The sequence below is a fragment of the Nomascus leucogenys genome, chromosome 9, assembly GCF_006542625.1.
Source record: "Nomascus leucogenys isolate Asia chromosome 9, Asia_NLE_v1, whole genome shotgun sequence".
NCBI lineage: Eukaryota > Metazoa > Chordata > Mammalia > Primates > Hylobatidae > Nomascus > Nomascus leucogenys.
In genome coordinates this window covers 35,059,148-35,078,709 of record NC_044389.1, presented here as the reverse complement: position 1 = coordinate 35,078,709, position 19,562 = coordinate 35,059,148, and the positions used below count along the sequence as shown (strand labels likewise).

General features: G+C 42.5%; 1 protein-coding gene and 1 pseudogene across 3 annotated transcripts in view; one reads left to right on the top strand and one right to left on the bottom strand.

Moving 5' to 3' along the window:
* SCP2 (sterol carrier protein 2) overlaps positions 1 to 13,178 on the bottom strand; it is a 129,392-nt gene extending 116,214 nt beyond the window's left edge. For 2 of the 3 annotated variants that reach the window (XM_030818833.1, XM_030818834.1), the window contains exon 1: positions 12,400 to 13,178. In XM_030818833.1, the coding sequence (XP_030674693.1) occupies positions 12,400 to 12,468 (69 nt within the window). In that variant the 5' untranslated portion in view covers positions 12,469 to 13,178. The remainder of the gene's footprint in view (positions 1 to 12,399) is intronic. The other variant, XM_030818836.1, reaches the window with a different exon arrangement.
* Positions 13,179 to 13,407: 229 nt separating this feature from the next.
* On the top strand, positions 13,408 to 14,732 carry LOC115836691 (annotated as a pseudogene).
* Positions 14,733 to 19,562: the final 4,830 nt, after the last annotated feature.

Below are 19,562 nucleotides of genomic sequence, written 5' to 3'. Positions count from 1 at the left end.
ACAGGCGCACACCACCACGCTAAGTTAATTTTTGTATTTTTTGTAGAGATGGGGTATTGCCATGTTGCCCAGGCTGGTCTCAAATTCCTGGGCTCAAGTGATGCTCCTGCCTCAGCTTCCAAAGTGCTGCAATTACAGGTGTGAGCCACCATGCCCAGATGACAATGTTTTTTAAAATGAGACTGGAATAAAACAACAATCAGATACCACTATTAATTAGAATGGCAGAAATCCAAAACACTGACATCGAATGCTGGCAAGGATATGGAGCAATAGGAAGTTTGGCAATTTCTTACAAAACTAAACATGTACAGGCTGGGCATGGTGGCACACATCTGTAATCCCAGCACTTTAGGAAGCCGAGGTGGGTGGATCATTTGAGGTCAGGAATTCGAGACCAGCCTGGTCAACATGATGAAACCTTGTCTCTACTAAAAATACAAAAATTAGCCGGTCGTGGTGGCCAGCACCTATAATCCCAGCTACTCGGGAGGCTGAGACAGGAAAACTCAGGAGGCAGAGGTTGCAGTGAGCCGAGATTGTGCCATTGCACTCCAGCCTGGGCAACAGAGCAAGACTCAGTTTCAATAAATAAATAAATAAAGCAAAAATAAAGCACACACAATACACGTATGAATTAGCAATAGCACCCCTTGGCATTTACCCAAAGGAGTCGAAAAATTATGTCCATATAAAAACCTACAAATGGATGTTTTTTGTTGTTGTTTTGTTTTGTTGAGATGGAGTCTCACTCTGTTGCCCAGGCTGGAGTGCAGTGGTGTGATCACAGCTCACTGCAGCTTCAACTTCCCGGGCTCAAGCAATCCTCCCACCTCAGCCTCCTGAGTAGCTGAGATCACAGGTGCTCATAATCATCCCTGGCTAATTTTTAAGTTTTTTTGTAGAGATGGATCTCACTATGTTGCCCAGGCTGATCTCAAACTCCTGGGCTCAAGCAATCCTCCTGCCTCAGCCTCTCAAAGTGCTGGGATTACAGTCATGAGCCACTATGATGGAACCACACAGATGTTTATATTAGCTTTATTCATAACTGTAAAAACTTGGAAGCAATCAAGATGTCCTTCAGGAGGTAAAAGGATAAACTGTGGTACATCCAAACAATGGAATATTATTCAGTGCTAAAAAGAAATGAGCTATCAAGCTATGAGAAAACATGGAAGAACCTTAAATACATATCATATTACATGAAAGAAGCCAATCTTAAAAGACTACAAACTATGATTCCAAGTAAATGACACTCTGGAAAAGGTAAAATTTATAGAGACAGTAAAAAGATCAGTGGTTGCCAGGAGGTGGTGGGAGAAAAGGATGAATATGTGGAACACAGAGGATATTTAAGGCAGTGAAACTATTCTGTATGATCCTATAATACTGGATACAGGTCATTACACATTTTTCAAAATCCATAGAATGTACAACGCCAAGAGTGAACACTAAAGTAAATTATGGTCTCTGGGTGATAATGATGTGTTAATGTATATTCATCGATCATAACAAATGTATCACTCTGGGTGTGCCCTTGCTGATAGTGGGAGAGGCTGTATATGGAGGGATAGGGGAAACACATGGGAAATCTCTGCACCTTGTACTCAATTTTGCTGTAAACCTAAAATTTCTCTTAAAAAGTCTATTTTTAAAAAGAGAAAGAGACTGGGATGACGAGACTTGCATTGTAGATCATCTTAGACACAATGTGGGAAATGATGAAAGGAGCGAGACCAACTAGCATAATTCTGAAACAGGCCAGGTGAGGGCTAAGACAGAAGCAAAAAAGAAAGAAATAGACCTCAGAAATACAAGGGAAGTAAAATCTACTGAACTTGATGACTGATTAGGTAAGATGTAGTGCTTTGCTGGTGAGTGGTCACATTAAAGAGAAATGGCTTTGAATATTCTTTTGACTGCAAATCAAAATAAAATACATTTTACAACACAACCCAGTACACGCATATATACATACACAAGTGAAGCAAAACTTTCATGAAATATTTATTCTTGTTATTTCAAGATAGGATACCAACAGGACTTGTTTCCCGAGCCTCAGTCACTACTGATCACCCTGCTGATCAAAAAAGGATGTGACAAATAAACCAGCTGAAATCAGCTAAGACCAAGATGGCAATGCAAGCAACCTCTAGTTGCCCTCATTGCTCATTATATGCAAATTATAACACATTTACGTAAGACACAACCACCAGCAGCATGACAATTTAACTATTATGCTGTGGCAATGCCTCAGAAGTTATCTTATATGACTCTGGGGACTCCCTGCCCCTTTTCCAGAAAGTTCATGAATAACCCACTCCTTTTAACAGTGGGTATAAATATAGCTGTCCAGCAATCCAATGGGCTACTCTGGGCTGCTCTGCCTACGGGACAGCCCTGCTCTGTCTATGGAGCAGGCATTTTGCTGTACCTCGTTGTTCTAACTTGCTTTCTTTCACTGTTGGCTCACTCTAAATGAAGCCGAGAACCCTCCCAAGATAAGCCCCGATTTGTGGGCTTGCTGGCATCAATATTTTCTGTTCTATTTCAATTTTTAATTCTAAGACAACCTTCTAAATTGAGTTCACGACTCACTAATGGGTCACAAAAGTTTGAAACATGATATGTGACTTAAATGCCACATTTCATTGCATAGTACCAAAACACTTAATGTGTTCCTAACTCTGACCCATCCCAATTCTTCTCCATAATTATTCAATTACAGAAACCTTTTTAAGGTTTAAGCCAGAATTAATCTAGCACATTAAAGGTCAGAAGTCAGAATAATAGTAACCCTTTGAAGGCAAGGGGTCAGTGGCTGGAAGAGGACACAAGAGGGCCTTCTGAGGTGCTAGCAATGTTCTATTTATATTTTATTTTTTCATAAAAGAAATTCAAAAACAAAAGACAAAAGTACCACAAACTTTATAATAAAAACAGCAATCCTGTTTCACTACTCTGCACCCAGTAGTCTTATTTGCTCCCAAAACATCCAATTTCAATTCTTTCAGATATTTCTTATTAGAAACTGACATGTTTCTAAATATTCTTATACTACTATTTCTTTCTTCATCAATGTAAGAAGTCATATCATAATCTCTTATAACGACCAATGAGGATCAGGCCTTTTCTGCCACCCCACATATACGTTAGTTTACATATCTCTTACCCTCCTTACATAGCAGAATCACAATTTGGTGTTAATTTAATTCTCAGTGTTTGCTTTATTAAGTACATTTTTTTCAACTGCTGGGCCAGTTGTCTACTTACGATTCCATTTCCTTACTGTACGATTTTTAGGACCTTTTTTTTCTGGAGTTAAATTCATATCCTAATGAATTGTTTTAAGGCAAACACCCTTGCTACCATCACCCAGATCAAGAAATAGAACTTTGCCCTCCACCCCAGAAACTCCTCCATGTACTCTGTCCCAATCTCAATCCCCACTCTACCCCCAAAGTAATTACTATCCCAATTCTTACAGTAATTACACTCTTGGAATATTTCATACTTTTATCACCCAAATATGCATCCAAAGACATTCTAGCTTAGTCTTGCCCATTTATTAAAAAAAAAAAAAAAGTTTAGTCTTGCCCATTTATTTATTTAATTCTCTTTTAATCTACAGGCTTCCCTCTACTACTTTCTTTTCCTTTCAAATACACTAAGATGTGTCTGTTGAAGAACCAAAGCATTTGACCTACAATTTCCCAGAGTCTGGATTTTGCAGATTGCATACTCATGTAGTTGAACGTGTACTTCTGTTCTCTGTATTTCCTGTAAATTGGCAACTGGATCCAAAATTTGATTGTACATTCTATCCCTTTGACAAAACTACAGGTGGTAGTGTATTCTTTCATTAGGAAGCATGTATCTGATTGTTTCTCTGTGTTGTTAGCAGCAGAGACTAGGTCCAGGGATTCTCAAACTTCTTAGTCTCAGGACCCCTTTACACTCTTCAGGATTATTGGAAATGCCAAAGAGCTTTTGATTATGAAGGTTATATCTACCAATAGCTATCATAATAGAACTTAAAACTAAAGACATTTTAAAATATTTTCCAATTCATCAAAAACAATAAATCCATTACATGTTAACATAAATAATTTCTATGAAAAATAATTATATTTTCCAAAATAAAGTGAGAAGAATGGCATTGTTTAGCATTTCTGCAATTCTCTTTAATTCAGGAGACAGCTGAATTCCCATATCTGCTTCTTCATTCAAACTTTAGCATTATGTTGTTTCAGTTGAAGTCTATGAAGTACATCATGTGACCTAACACAGACATGTAGTTGGAAAAGGGAAGAGTATTGGAATTGTGGATATTCTTTTTTTTTTTTTAAAGATAGGTTCTTGCTCTGTCACCCAGGCTGCAGTACAGTGGCATGAACATAGCTCCCTGCAGCCTCGAACTCCTGGGCTAGAGCAATCCTCCTGCCTCAGCCTCCTGAGTAGCTGGTACTACAGGCAGGCACTACTGCACCCGGCTAATTTTTCTATCTTTTGTAGAGACGGGGTCTTGCCATGTTGCCCAAACTGGTCTCAAACTGCTGGGCTCAAGTAAGCCTTCAACCTCAGCCTCTTCAACAACTGAGTGTGGACCTTCCTTTTTTTTTTTCTTGAGACAGGAGGTTTCTTTTTTTTTTTTTTTGACTGAGTATCTCACTGTGGCTGAGGCTGAAGTGCAGCGGCACAATCTCAGCTCAATGCAACCTCCACCTCCTGGGTTCAAGTGATTCTCCTGCCTCAGCCTCTCGAGTAGCTGGGATTACAGGCATCCACCACCACGCCTGGCTAATTTTTGTATTTTTAATAAAAACGGGGTTTCGCGGTTTTGCCAGGTTGACCAGGCTGGTCTCGAATTTCTGACCTCAGGTAATCCACCCTCCTCGGCTTCTCAAAGTGCTGGGACTACAGGCATGAGCCACCACGCCCAGCCAAGTGGAGGTTTCTTTTTTTCTTTTCTTTTCTTTTTTGAAACGGAGTTTCACTCTTGTTGCCCAAGCTGGAGTGCAATGGGCGATCTCGGCTCCCTGCAACCTCCGCCTCCCGGGTTCATGCGATTCTCCTGCCTCAGCCTCCTGAGTAGCTGGGATTATAGGTGCGCACCACCATACCCGGCTAATTTTTTGTATTTTTAGTAGAAACGGAGTTTCACCACGTTAGCCAGGCTGGTCTCAAACTCCTAACCTCAGGTGATCAGCCCACCTCGGCCTCCCAAAGTGCTGGGATTACAGGCGTGAGCCACTGCCCCTGGGCCGAGGTTTCTTAAAAGTTAGCTGGAATGTAGAATTTGAAACCGTATCAATGAACTCTTCATACTCTGTTATAATAAAATCTTGTATTTGAATGGATCTCTTACTGATCCATTCAATGGATCCATAAATGAGTGGATTATTATTTAAAGAATGCAGAACATCATTGGTTTTTTGGAAAAATAGTGGCTCCATGAGTTATACAGCCCTTTCAAATTTTGATTTTATATAATTCCAAAAACTTACCTTTGTTAATATTACCTATCCTGTTAAAAAACAAAAAAACAACTTTTAAGTAGTAGGAAGGTATCAAGCAGATACAAGTTTTCTAAAATTCCAATTTTCACTTGAAAGCCCAAATTTTATCTTTAGAAACAAACACTTCAGTTGTTTTCCTTGAAGTGATTGCTGACTTCATTCATTTTTGAGAAAATGTCTGTAAAATACTCAAGTATGAATTAACCATCACGTGTGCCATTTGTTCTCTCAAGTAAAACATGTTTCATGAAAAAAGTAGTTGGTTTAGCTCATAATGCAAATCACCTCTTAAGGGTTGAGATTCAATAAAATTAACAAATGTTTTCTGCTTCATCAAGGTCTTAAGTGAAAATTAGTGCTTTTCTTTTTCCTGTGAATGCATAAGTGCATGACAAATACAGTGACTACTAGTTTGGTGCCAGTGCTTTGATTCATGCTAAGATGCCAACAGTGTTACCCACCATTACTTTTGCACCATCAGTGTAAATGTCAACATACAATGAAAATGGCAAACAATATCTTAGTGTTATTATGAATAGTCTTGATCTTTCAGGTCCCCTCAAAGGGTCTCAGAGACTACCCCGAGGACTCCACAAACCATATTTTGAGAACCCCTGCTAGATCAATTCATTGGCAGCTGTCAAAAATGATGGTAATGTTCTGTCATTTCTTTTTCAGTTATTACTTAAATACGTTTATAGAAGACACTACTCCTCATCTACTATTTAATTATCCAGTGATATAGTTCATACAGGAAAACAATAAACATATGATTGTTTCCCTTTGTCAATTTTCAAGACAATGAGTAGGTTCCCTGTTATCCTCCAAAGAGTATAATTAGTTGATTTTTAAAATATTATCACAAACTCATGTTTACACATACTTGATGGGTTTTTTTTCTTAATTTTTGATTTTTATTTTTTTTAGTAGAGACAAGGTTTCGCCATGTTGCCCAGGCTGGTTTCAAACTCCTGGGCTTAATTAAGCCTTGGCCTCCCAAAGTGCTAGGATTACAGGCATGAGCCACCATGCCCAGCCTGATGGGTTTTAATCAACTGCAATTACTATCTTTTTTAAAGCTCAAATTTTCTCAGCTTTGGTAAGTGAGAACTACAGGTTGGCTCCTGAATCCTTTCGGCATCACTCAAGTAGGCTTTGATAACTTCCTTGCAATTAGGAGTGACAAAATATTCTAGACTCACGTTGTACATTTCCTGCCCTATGTGGAATAAGCAATTTCTGCAACCAGCCATTTCTTCTAGTAGAAAAAGAATTTTAAGATCACAATGGTATGGATGTAACAGATTTGGTCATTATTTCTAAGCTTCTTCAGTGGACAGAGCCAGAAAAATGTTTAAAGATGAAATATTAATTAAAGTTTATACTAATACTTTTTCAGAATTATAGAATTTTTTACCTATTCCCTTCTGTATTACATCTGTATCTCTTTTCTTCTCCACCAAGAATCTTAATTCTCAAGCACCAAGGGATGAAGTAGAATTCTATTTATTTATGTATTTTAAGCCATGTTACACACATAATAATCTCATAACAATACTAATGCTAATGCTCAGTAACATAATTACTGAGTTTAATTTGCCTAACTCATGTATTTCATTTGCTTTTTATATGCCTAACTCCAACTCTAATATACTCACCTCTAAAATCTCTCCTAAAACCATAGTCCACATAGTCAAAATGTTTTTTTCTAGAGACCTCCCTCCTGGAACCACCCAGAACATGTTCCGAACTGAGTCATTGCACAGATGCCATCCTGGGGCTTTTCTCACTATTCTATGTTACCCTGTTTCCAGGATCCAGTATCTTCTTCCTTGGTTTACTCCACCATTTTGGTGGACACATTCATTCTCTAATTAGCTTTATGAGTAGGGATGTGTAAAAAGTTAATTTTTTAGTGCTTACATTAAAAAATTTTTTTCTACCCCCAAATTTGGATTATTTATTAGGGAATAGAATTCTAGGATAAAAAATTTTACTTAAGAATTTTGAAAGCATTATTCTGTCATTTGTAGCTTCCAGGGTTTCTGTTGAGAAATCTAATGCTACGGTTCTGATATTTCATGATAATGTGCCTTGATATGAGTTTTCTTTTTATTCATTGGATTGGCTTTTCAAACTGAAAAATTCAGTTCGGAAAATTCTCTATTATTTCTCTGATAATTTCCTAGCTTCTGTGTTCACGGTTCTTTTTCTAGAACTCATTAACTAGATATTGGATCTTTTTTATTAGTCATTTAATTTTATTTTCTTTCCTAATACCCATTTCTTTGTTCTTGCTCCATTTTCCAGATTTCCTTTACGTTATCTTCTATTGAATATTTTGTTTTGGTCAAAATATGCTTAATTTCCTAAGAGCTCTTTCCTATGTCTTTTTTTTTTTTAATAGCATTCAGTTCTTTTTTCAGAGATGTAGTATTTTCACTTATCTCCCTGAGGTTGTTGCAGTTTAGGTTTTCTTTTGTTCCCTAAGTGTCTTCTGATCCCTCTTCCAAATTTTTTCCTTAGTATTTTGTTGTTTTTGAGTGGGGGGTTGAGGTTGTCTTGTTGGAAATTTTCCTTGAATATCTGGTGATCCTTGGCTATTTGTTCATAATTAAAACAATTAAAAGCCTGAAGGAAGCTCTCTGCATGAATGAAGCTTATCAACTGCTGATCTTCACTACAAGATGATGGAGTAGCAAGCTGGCTTTTCTCTGGAGCCGTTTCAAATAATTTTCCAAATCTCTGCCAGGAAGGTAGTATATGTGTGACTACCAGTGTTGCTTCTCACAGCTAGGAAGTACTACTACCCTTTAGCATGCAGAATTCAATTTAATTCCCTTTTTTTCAACTTGGGCCTAACAGCTCAGATGATTCTAGAGCCTCTTCATCTGTTCAGTTTCCCCAGAGAAAAAGTCTCCAATACTCTGCTAAGAAAAGGTAAAGTCACCTGGTGATAAAAGACATCTTGGGACCTAACTGTTCCTTAGAATAGTCTTTTTCTTCTTTCCCACCCTACCTGGCACCTAGTATATCCAAGTTTTGGGCCTTCTGGAGTTCTGCTGGGAGACTCAACCAGTATAACCCCTCTTCAGGAACTTAGGTAGTGGTCCCTCTACTCTGAGTCAGTGACCACTTCTCCATCAACTTTAGAATCTTCCAAAAATTTTCCACTATCTCTCAGCTATTGTTTCCTTTCCTACTCACTTTGCCCTTGTGGATTAATATCATTTTCTTTCCTTATTGTTGCTTTAGTGGGATATGGAAAGCACCAACAGAGATAAATTCATGTTCTCAATCTGCCATGTTTAACCAGATATCTCAAATAATCTTATTTAAACTACTGGTTTATTCTTTTCTCCTCCAGATTAGACATTTCTTTAAAACACGAACTTTGTTTTTTTCATTTTTGCATCTCTAGCATATAACCCATAGAATATTTACTGAATATATGTTTCAATGATAAATTAGAACAGTAATATACAGTAGAGATGGCATGGAAAGAGCACAAGATTTTAAGAAAGGCAGTTCCAAAACTTAAAAGCTGCACCAAAATAAAGTACTTAGCCCCTCTGAGCCTCAGAGTCAGATAATTGAATGAATATAAAAATCCATTACATGGTGAGAATTAAATAATGTAATATTTCTCAAACTGAAATTTGAACTTATTAGATGATGACCAAATCAATTTAGTAGGTTGTGAGCAGCACTTTTTTTTTTTCTGAGACAGAGTCTCCTCCCATTACCCAGGCTGGAGTGTGGTGGCTCAAACAGGGCTCACTGCAGCCTCGACTTCCCAGGCTCAGGTGATCCTCCCAGCTAAGCCTCCCGAGTGGTTGGGACTATAGGTGTGCGCCACTAAGCCCAGCTAATTTTTTTATTTTTAGTAGAGATGGGGTTTTGCCAATATCGCCCAGGCTGTTCTCAAATCCTGGGCTCAAGAGATACACCTGCCGCAGCCTCCTAAAGTGCTGAGATTTGAGGCATGAGCTACCACATCCAGCTAAGCAGCAATTTTTTTTTTTTTAAGATATACCTTAGGGATACCAAGAGTTCACCACATGTAATAAGCATTGTTTTAACAAATTGTTTCAGTTGTTACAAATAAGTTTTGTATGTGTGTACTGGATTGTGATGTAAAATGTATTTCATGAAATTACCACACATAAAAGTACTAGAAAACTGAAGTGCTAAATTATATGTTCTGACTATAAGGGCACCAGAATTTCAAAAAAGGTGACCAGTGTAACTTAGAGTAGTCTGAGGAAGTTTTAAGAAGGTATGGGACTTAGACTAGTTCTTGAAAGATAAAATTTAAGTAGATGAAAAGAGGGTATATCAGGAGATAGGCAGCATAAGTGAAGAGGCTTTTGCTGTCAGCCAGATGGCAGCTGTGACTTAGTTGTGTTAAAAATCTGTTGACGGCCACAGGTGCGGTGGCTCACGCCTGTAATCCCAGCACTTTGGGAGTCCAAGGCGGGTGGATCACGAGATCTGGAGGTTAAGACCATCCTGGCTAACACGGGGAAACCCCATATCTACTAAAAAATACAAAAAATTAGCCGGATGTGGTAGTGGGCGCCTGTAGTCCCAGCTACTCGGGAGGCTGAGGCAGGAGAATGGCGTGAATCCAGGAGGAGGAGCTTGCAGTGAGCCGAGATCGCGCCACTGCATTCCAGCCTGGGCGACAGAGCAAGAATCTGTGTCAAAAAATAAAATAAATAAAAATACAAAAAGTAGCTGGGCATGGTGGCACACACCTGTAATCCCACCTACTTGGGAGGCTGAGCAGAAGAATCACTTGAACCTGGGAGGCAGAGGTTGCAGTGAGCTGAGATTGCCCCACTGCACTCCAGACTGGGGGACAGAGTGAGACTCTGTCTCAAAAAATAAAAATAAAGTATTATGATAAATTATAACAGTAATATATGGTAGAAATGAGACCCATCTAGTAGTAAGTAGTGAGACCCTGTCTCTACAAAAAAAATTTTTTTTTAATTAGGCAGGTATGGTAGCATGCCTGTAGTCCTAGCTACGCGGGAGGATCGCTAGAGTCCAGGAGTTCAAGGCTGCAGTGAGCTATGATTGCACCACTGCATTCCCATCTGGTTGACAGAGCAAAACCCTGCCTTCCAAAAAAAAAAAAAAAGTGTTACAGTGTTGTCTGGTCAATATTTCTCCCTCCTCCATCAAACTCTGCCCCAAGGTGCAGAAGACCAGACCCATAGGAAAGTACACTGGCCAAATAGGCACATCATTAATGGCACTACCCAAACTCCTCACCACTTTCCTCTGGACTGTAACACCTCCCCAACCTCTACCTCCCAACTTGAGGAAAAAGGAATACATCTATTTCCCAAAGGTTTAGACAACTGTGCTTTTCCATACAGCACATATAATCAGGCATTCAGCAGCCAGAGGAAGGTTTGACTGCATTAATACCTTACTTCGAAAGATCTTACTGTCCACCTGTGTTAGAAGCCTCCCCTTCTGCGAAACACTAGGATGATGTCCTTCTGCTTCATAAGGATTGGTCCACTTTTCCATTTACATGGATATTTTTCGTTTTTGTTGAGACAAAGACTGACTCTATGGCCCAGGCTGAGGTGCAGTTGCGTGATCTCAGCTCACTGCAACCTCCATCTCTCAGGCTCAAGCAATCCTCCCACCTCAGCCTCCCGAATAGCTGGCGTATGCTACCATGCCCGGCTAATTTTTGTATTTTTAGTAGAGATGGGGTTGCACCATGTTGGCCAGGCTGGTCTCGAAATCTTGACCTCAGGTGATCCACCTGCCTTGGCCTCCCAAAGTGCTGGGATTACAGGCGTGAGCCACCGGCCTCGGCCTATTTACATGTTGGACTGTATTAGGTATGCTCAGCCCACTGGTAAAATAATAAACATTTTAGGGCTGTTTTCTCAGAAATAGAACTCTCCCTAGAACTCTTTCACAAAGCATATCCATTTAGTATTGTTCAACTAACATTCACTGAGGGTCTTCAGGCATCAGGAACGTTCAGGGCGAGGGGCACAGCAGTGAATAAGCCAGGTACTCGGTCTAGAGGAGCTGCCATGCTAAGGGGGCGCGCAGACGCATACGAGCTTCGGTACTGCCCGGTACTGCAGAGCACAGTAAGTGCAGGACAGAGGTAAGCACAGTGCAAGGCTCTAAGGGAAAGTCAGGAGGATCCGAGGCGTCCTGGAGAAGATCCGATCTGAACGGATCCTTTCAGGATGCACAAAAGTTAACAGGTGAAGATACACGGTACAAACAGAACAGAAGCAAAGCAACAGAGGCATCAGACAACTGCGTCCGGGGAGAAACGAAAGGCAGTTTGGCATTAAGGAGCATGCGGGCGATGAGGGGAAAACGGCCGTGGGAACCTGCGGCGTCCGGGTCCCAAGCAGTCACTGGAGGGACAGAGGGAGGCCAGAATCTGCCACTCGGGCCGGGCGCTGGGCATCAGGAGCGTTTCTCCTCGCCATCCACACCTGGAGCTGTCTCTACGAGGGCTCCTGTGGGGGCTGCTCCTGGGAGGGCCGAGCAGGCGGCATTCGCGACCTGCCTCCCTCCGGGGCAAGCCAGCCCACACACCTTGGGACTCCGCTCAGAATCTAAAGAGGTGAGATCCTTGGATTATCTCGGGGCTGCTTCTTGAACTCTGACCAGAAGAAAAGGGAAGGAGGAAGCAGAAGGCCGCAGGAACCAGCCCGAGACGCTATGACCCCAGAGATTCCGCAGATTACAAGCCACCAAGTCGCCACGTCGATGCCCCACGCGCGGAGCAGCAGAAGCTAGGAGACCGGAGGGACAGAGAAACCCAGGCACCGACCGCCCCCGAGCCTCAGCGGGCCAGCGGGGCCGCTGCTCGGTTTACCTTGGTCATGCCAACCCCCACCACGAACACCCGGCGCAGGGGCGCAGGCTCCCACTGGGAAGAGGACATGGCTGCACCAGTGCGGGACCGGGGCGGGCGCCGCGGACGACTGCCGGCTCTGACGGGCGGAGACTGCACCAGAGCTCCCTGAGGCCCGAAGGCAGGGCCGCTGGCGGCAACACAGGCGCGTGAGAGTGCGCGTGCGTGGGGGGAGGAGGAGGGGGCGGGGCGCGGGCGGGGCGCGTCCTGTGGGGCGGGGAGAGTTCTCTAGCCCTTAGGCAGCCGAAGCCCTAATTTGCGGACTTGGGCGTGGAACTGAGTCAGCCCGTTCCCATCTCTGATCCTGTGCTTAGGTTCTGTACGGTGAGCGGGAGTAGGCTTGCAGTGGGGCCTAAGATTGAGAGGAGGGGTTGGCCGGAAAGCGGACTCATGAAAGGTGACCCTGAGGAGAGCCGTTGGGGTTCGTGTTGGAGTTGGCCTGTGTCCTGTTAGCGGTGGCAGTTGAGAGTGAATTCATGAATTAAAACTCACAGGACACCAAGAAAGCGGGGATGGGCAGGATCTCACACATGGATACAATGTCTAAATCAAAAAACCCAGGCTCCGTCACCAGCTGCCTGACCTTCTTTTTTAATCTTGTGAACAAAAGTTCTCCGAAAAGGAATTTGGAAGACAGAGACTTTATTCCAGCAAACCGGGGAGAAACAGCCTTCCATGTTTATTTGTTTGTTTGTTTATTTGAGACCTGAGTCTCGCTCTGTCGCCCAGGCTGGAGTGCAATGCCGCGAACTCGGCTCACTGCAACCTCCGCCTCCCGGGTTCAAGCAATCCTCCTGCCTCAGCCTCCCGAGTATCTGGGATTACAGGCGCGCGCCACCACGCCCCGCTAATTTTTGTATTTTTAGTAGAGATGGGGTTTCGCCATGTTGGCCAGGCTGGTCTGGAACTCCTGACCTCAGGTGATCTACCCACCTTGGCCTCCCAAAGTGCTGGGATTACAAGCGTGAGCCACCGCGCCCGGCCCCCAGGTTTATTTTATCTTATGTAAAAATGCAGATTCATTGAGCTAGATGAATGCGTAAGTGACTATTTCTCTACCCCCCTCTCACATGTGAAGGCTGATCAAAGACTCAGAAGAATGCAACCGTTTGCCTCTTATCTACCCACATCTTTTTTAAATTTATTCATCCTTCCCCAATATCTGCCCCTTCCGCTATAAAAACTGAAGCCCTCAAAGTCATCTTTGGAGAAAGGCACGGACCTGTCTCCAAAGATGATGCACGTCCTTAAACTTGGCAAAATTAACTTCTAAATTAATTGAGATCTGTTTCATATACTTTTTGGTTTGCAGTATCAGCATTTAGAAAGGCTCTCCTAGAAGATTCTAAGGATTGCTTCTTGGCCATTTGGCTAAGATCAAGTTTAGGAGATTCTAAGAAGCCCCCTCTGTGCTAAGTAAAGAACTACTGAGCTAGGACTAGACCAATTTAGTAAAATCTGCTGTGCTCAGTGATGCACGCCTCCCATCTGCTCAGGACGCTTCGGCAGAAGGATCACTTGAGCCTGGGAATTCAAGGCTACAAATGTGCTATGATTACCCCCCTCAATAGCCACTGCAGTCCAGCCTGGGCAACATACCAAGACCATGTCTCTAAAAAAACAAAACGAAACAAAAAAAAAAAAAAAGAAAAGCAAGCACAAGTCAGGGCACTGACGTGTACAGTTGTTTCTCAAAACTGATGGACTGACAAGACAGCAATACGATTGGTAGGTCAGATAAAGTTACCAACCTAATAGAACAACAAGTCCTAAGGTCAAGATTAATTGTTATGTAACAAATGCTGGCTGTCCACTGGATATTGCTTTCAAAATAAGAGTCCATAGAGGGGCAGAGGGGATAGATAGTAACATAAAAGGTATTTGTTAATACCAAAAAGACTGAGAAAAAACACTTCCCTTTCCGATGTGAAGGACTAAATAAGCCAAACATTTCCCACTATAAAACACAGACTTTTCTAAGTCATTGGTTGTGGGGCTCTGGGGTAGCCTGAGCTGTTTGTCCCACACCAATATGCTTCAAAACATTATTAAAAATGTTTGGATCCCCATGAAGCCCTATTATACCCAAGTTTATCAGGAGATTTGAGTAGGAATGGGGTTGATGAACCTCATCATTTATAAAATCAGGAGTACTGATACAATAAGTAAAATAGTGAAAGCTTCTGCACCTGCTTATGGTCATCACTAACCAGCTTCACTTAGCGTGCACATGAAATGAAACATTAGTCGACCTGTGAATTTAAGCAAGCTATGTTAGAAAGGAACCTGGTAAATCACTGTACACTTACATAAGTACCACTTACTTTGTGGCATGAATAAGTGCACCAAAAAAAAACACCCAGAAATGCCAGATAAAATACAACAAATATCCTTTTAAGCTGGGTGTGGTGGTACACGACTGTAATCCCATGTACTTGAGGAGCTGAGGCAGAAAGGCTGCTTGAGTCCAGGAGTTCAAGGCTGCAATGAGCTATGATTATGCCTGTGAATAGCCACTGCGCTCCAGCCTGGACAGCATAGTGAGACCTTTTCTGTAAAAACAAAAAGACAAAAAGCAGCAAGGCACAGTGGCTCATGCCTGTAATCCCAGCACTTTGGGAGGCCAAAATGGGAGGACTGATTGAGCCCAAGAATTCAAGACCAACTTGGGCAACATAGCTCCCTATCTCTAAAAAAAAGAAGAAAAACAAGAAAAATCTTTTTAAATGGGTGGAGGCCAGGCATGGGGGCTCACACCTGTAATCCCAGCACTTTGGGAGGCTGAGGTGGGAGGATCACTTGAGGCCAGGAGTTTGAAACCAGCCTGGGCAACATAGGGAGACCTCTGTCTCTACAAAAAATTTAACAATGAGCTGAGTATGGTGGCCCACTCCTGTAGTCCCAGCTACTCGGAAGGCTGAGACAGGAGGATCCCCTGAGCTCAGGAGTCTGAGGTTGTAGTGAACCGATGGCACCACTGTGCTCCAATGTGGGCAACAGAGTGAGACCCTGCCTCAATAAAATAGAATACAATAAATGCATGGAATATGGAGGAGGGAGGGTTTTTCTTTTAATCTTATACCCAACTATAGTTTGTATGTTTTGTTTTTGCTTCTTTTTTTTTTTTTTTTTTTCAGACAGAATCTCACTCTGTTGCCCAGGGTGGAGTGCAGTTGTGTGATCTCGGCTCACTACAACCTCCACCTCCTGGGTTCAAGGGATTCTTGTGCCTCAGCCTCCTGAGTAGCTGGGATTACAGGTGCCCACCACCACGCCTGGCTAATTTTTGTACTTTTAGTAGAGACAGGGTTTCACCATGTTGGCTAGGCTGGTCTTAAACTCCTGACCTCAGGTGACCCACCCACTCAGCCTCCTAAAGTACAGGGATTACCGGCATGAGCCACCAGGCCTGGCTAGTTTGTATGTTTTGATTTTGTGTATACATTAGTTTTATTTTTATTTTTGCTAAGGCATGTTTTTAATTTTTGTCATTGTGCTTTATTTTCATTTTCATTATTTATTTTGAGTAAGTTATACTTCAAACATCAAGATTCAAAAAGTATAAAAGGGGCCAGGCATGCTGGTTCACACCTGTAATGCCAGCACTTTGGAAGGCCAAGGTGGGCAAATCACTTGAGCTCAGGAATTCGAGACCAACCTTGGCAACATGGCAAAACCCCATCTCTACAAGAAATACAAAAATTAGCCAATGTTGTGGCATGTACCTGTGGTCCTAGCTACTCAGGAGGGTGAGGTGGGAGGATCACCTGAGCCTGGGAGGCAGAAGCTACAGTGAGCCAAGATACTGCCACTGCACACTCCAATCTGGGCAACAACAACATCCCATGTCCAAAAAAGTGTAACAGGTCAAACTGTAAAACTTGTCTCTCTTACCCCTATTCCCAGCCTCTCAGTTCTTCTCCCCTATCCTTCCAAAGCTATTTTATGTAAATACAATCAAATATACACATGCATACTGTTATCCCCTTTGTTAACACAAATTTTTGTTTTCTTTATTATTTCTTTTAATAGAGGTGGGGTTTTGCTAAGTTGGCTAGGTTGGTCTTGAACTCCTGGCCTCAAGCAATCCTCCTGCCTTGGCCTCCCAAAGTGCTAGGTTCATGAGCATGAGCCACCAGACCCGGCCAAATTTTAGCTTTCTTTACACACTATTCTGCATTTTGACTTGTTTCATATACCAATAGATTTTGAAGATTGTTTCATATCAATGCATAAACGTTTCCTGTGTTTTGTTATAGCTGCATAGTATTCAGATTATCGATGTACTTTTTTTTTTTTTCTTAAGTAGAGATAGGGGCTTGCTATGTTTCCCAGGCTGCTTTCAAACTCCTGGCTTCCAGTGACGGACCTGCCTTGACCTTCCGAAGTGTTGGAATAATAGGGCAAGCCACCACACACAGCCCCATAATTTATTTAACCAACCCTCTATTGATGGATATTAAGACTGTGATATCGTTTGGGTGTTTGACCCCTCCAAATCTCATGTTGAAATATGATTCCCAATGTTGGAGGTGGGCCCTGTTGGGAGGTGATTGGATCATAGCGACAGATCCCTTGTGAATGGTTTAGCGCCATCCCCTTGGTGATAAACTGGGACCTCCCCACCTCATTTTCTTGTTCCTATTCTCGCCATGTGACATGCTGGATCCCTGTCACCTTCAGCCATGATTGTAAGCTTCCTGAGGCCTCACCAGAAGCACATGCCAGCACCATGTGCTTCCAATCTTTTGCTATTATAAACAATGCTGCAATGTACAGCCATGAACACATGTCATTTCACAGCTGTGTGGATTTATCTGTAGGTTAAATTTTTTAAATTGGAATTTCTGGGGCAATGAGCTTGTGCATTTATAATTTTGATATAAATTACCAGTTGCTTTTCATTTAAAGATATTCACATCAGCAGTGTGTATATGCTGTGTTTAAAACTAACAGAGTAAACTTTTTTTTTGAGACAGAGTTTCGCTCATTGCCCAGCCTGGAGTGCAGTGGTGCAATCTCAGCTCACTGAACCTGTGCCTTCTGAGTTCAAGTGATTCTCCTGCTTCAGCCTCCCAAGTAGCTGGGATTACAGGCACCCGCCACCATGCCCAGCTAATTTTTTTGTATGTTTAATAGAGACAGGGTTTCATCATGTTGGCCAAGCTTGTCTCAAACTCCTGACTATTGTGGGATCTGGCCAGCAGCCCGCAATGCAACGGGGCTCTCTCTTTGTTCCCAGGCGTATCGGCAGGTTGAGAAATAATAGACACACACAAGATAGTGAAAGTTGGGTCCAGGGGAGTCACCGCCTTCTGGTCTCGTGGTGCCAACAATGCACTGGATATACCAGCATTTATTATTAAGTTTAGTGAGGGCGGGGGTAGGTTAGTGAGGGATTTAGGGTCATTTGATTATGAGGTGAGATGGTCACATGGGGATGAAGTAATTCTTTAACATAACATTTGTATGTAGAAGTACAGTACATTTGTATGTAGAAGTACAGTATACAGAGATAAGAATTTACAGTATAGTGTGTGCATCAGTAATTTCTAACTGAGCCTTCCAACAGAAACACAATCTTTCCATAACCTATGATTAGCAAGATATTAATCAGCAGTAACAATTGCAACAAAAGCTGGTTACAAACAATCCATGGAAATAGGACGTGAAGCTAGACAATGGTTAGACCAGAAATTCTCAGAAGGGAGTATGCCTTAACCCTAAAGAGGCCTAGAAGAGCCGTGGCAAGATGAGGGCGTTATAGCCCTATCTTATCCATATGGACAGGCACCCCCCATGCGTCCATTTATAGGCTCTCCACAAGGGTCGCATTCCATTCCCAGAGTTATGAACATCTGCTTTTCTGGGATAGGGAATCTTGGTGATGTGAAACCTCCCTGACTGCACGTCCATTCATAGGCTCTCTGCAGGGGGAAGCACATCAAGCACTGTTGGCTCGTTCTGGCAGTCCCACCTGGCATTGTCTTTACGCAATCCTGCACGCAATTTTGTATTTACAATAATCAGGAGCATTTCATCTTTTATTCCGTAGCAATAGTTTCAGGGGGTCTTCCTACATTTACCCGTGTAATGACAAACATGCACGTGTACCCCTGGAGCCTGAAAGGAAAGTAGAAGAAGGAAACAAATAAACTACCCAATCAGGACTCAGTTATTTTCAGCCAACTGGGACTGAAATGTAAATCCTTTATTTGCATATGTAGACCTATTTGAGAGCTAGAGAGGAAACTTCCTGTTTAAGCCAGCTCCCCTCTACTCCAGAATGTGGTGCAATTTACACCAGAGGCAGTGTCTCCCCAATCTGCAGATTGCTTTTGGTTTTTAAGAAAATAGGCCATCTTGTCCCAGCTGCCGGGGAGACTGAGACAGAAGAGTGGAGTGAACCCGGGAAGCAGAGCTTGCAGTGAGCTGAGATCATGCCACTGCACTCCAGCCTGGGTGACAGAGAAAGACTCCATCTCAAAAAAAAAAAGAAAATAGGCTGGGTGCAGTGGCTCACACCTATAATCCCAGCACTTCACGAGGCCAACATCAGCGGATCACCTCAGGTCAAGAGTCTGAGACCAGCCTGGCCAACATAGTGAAACCCTGTCTCTACTAAAAATACAAAAATTAGCCGAGCATGGTGGTGCATGCCTGTATTCCTAGCTACTTGGGAGGCTGAGGCAGGAGAATCACTTGAACCCAGGAGACGGAGGGTGCAGCAAGCCAAGATCTTTCCACTGCACTCCAGCCTGGGCAACAAAACGAGACTCTGTCTCAAAAAAAAAAAAAAAAAAAAAAGGCTGGGCGCGGTGGCTCATGCCTGTAATCCCAGCACTTTGGGAGGCCGAGGCGGGCAGATCATGAGGTCAAGAGATCAAGACCATCCTGGCCAACATGGTGAAACCCCGTCTCTACTAAAAATACAAAAATTACCTGGGCATGGTGACGCACACCTGTAGTCCCAGCTACTTGGGAGGTTGAGGCATGAGAATCGCTTGAACCCAGAGGCGGAGGTTACAGTGCGCCAAGATCAAGGCACTGCACTCCAGCCTGGGCGACACAGCTAGATTCCGCCTCAAAAAAAAAAAAAAAAAAAGTGAGGCGCAAATGGGAGG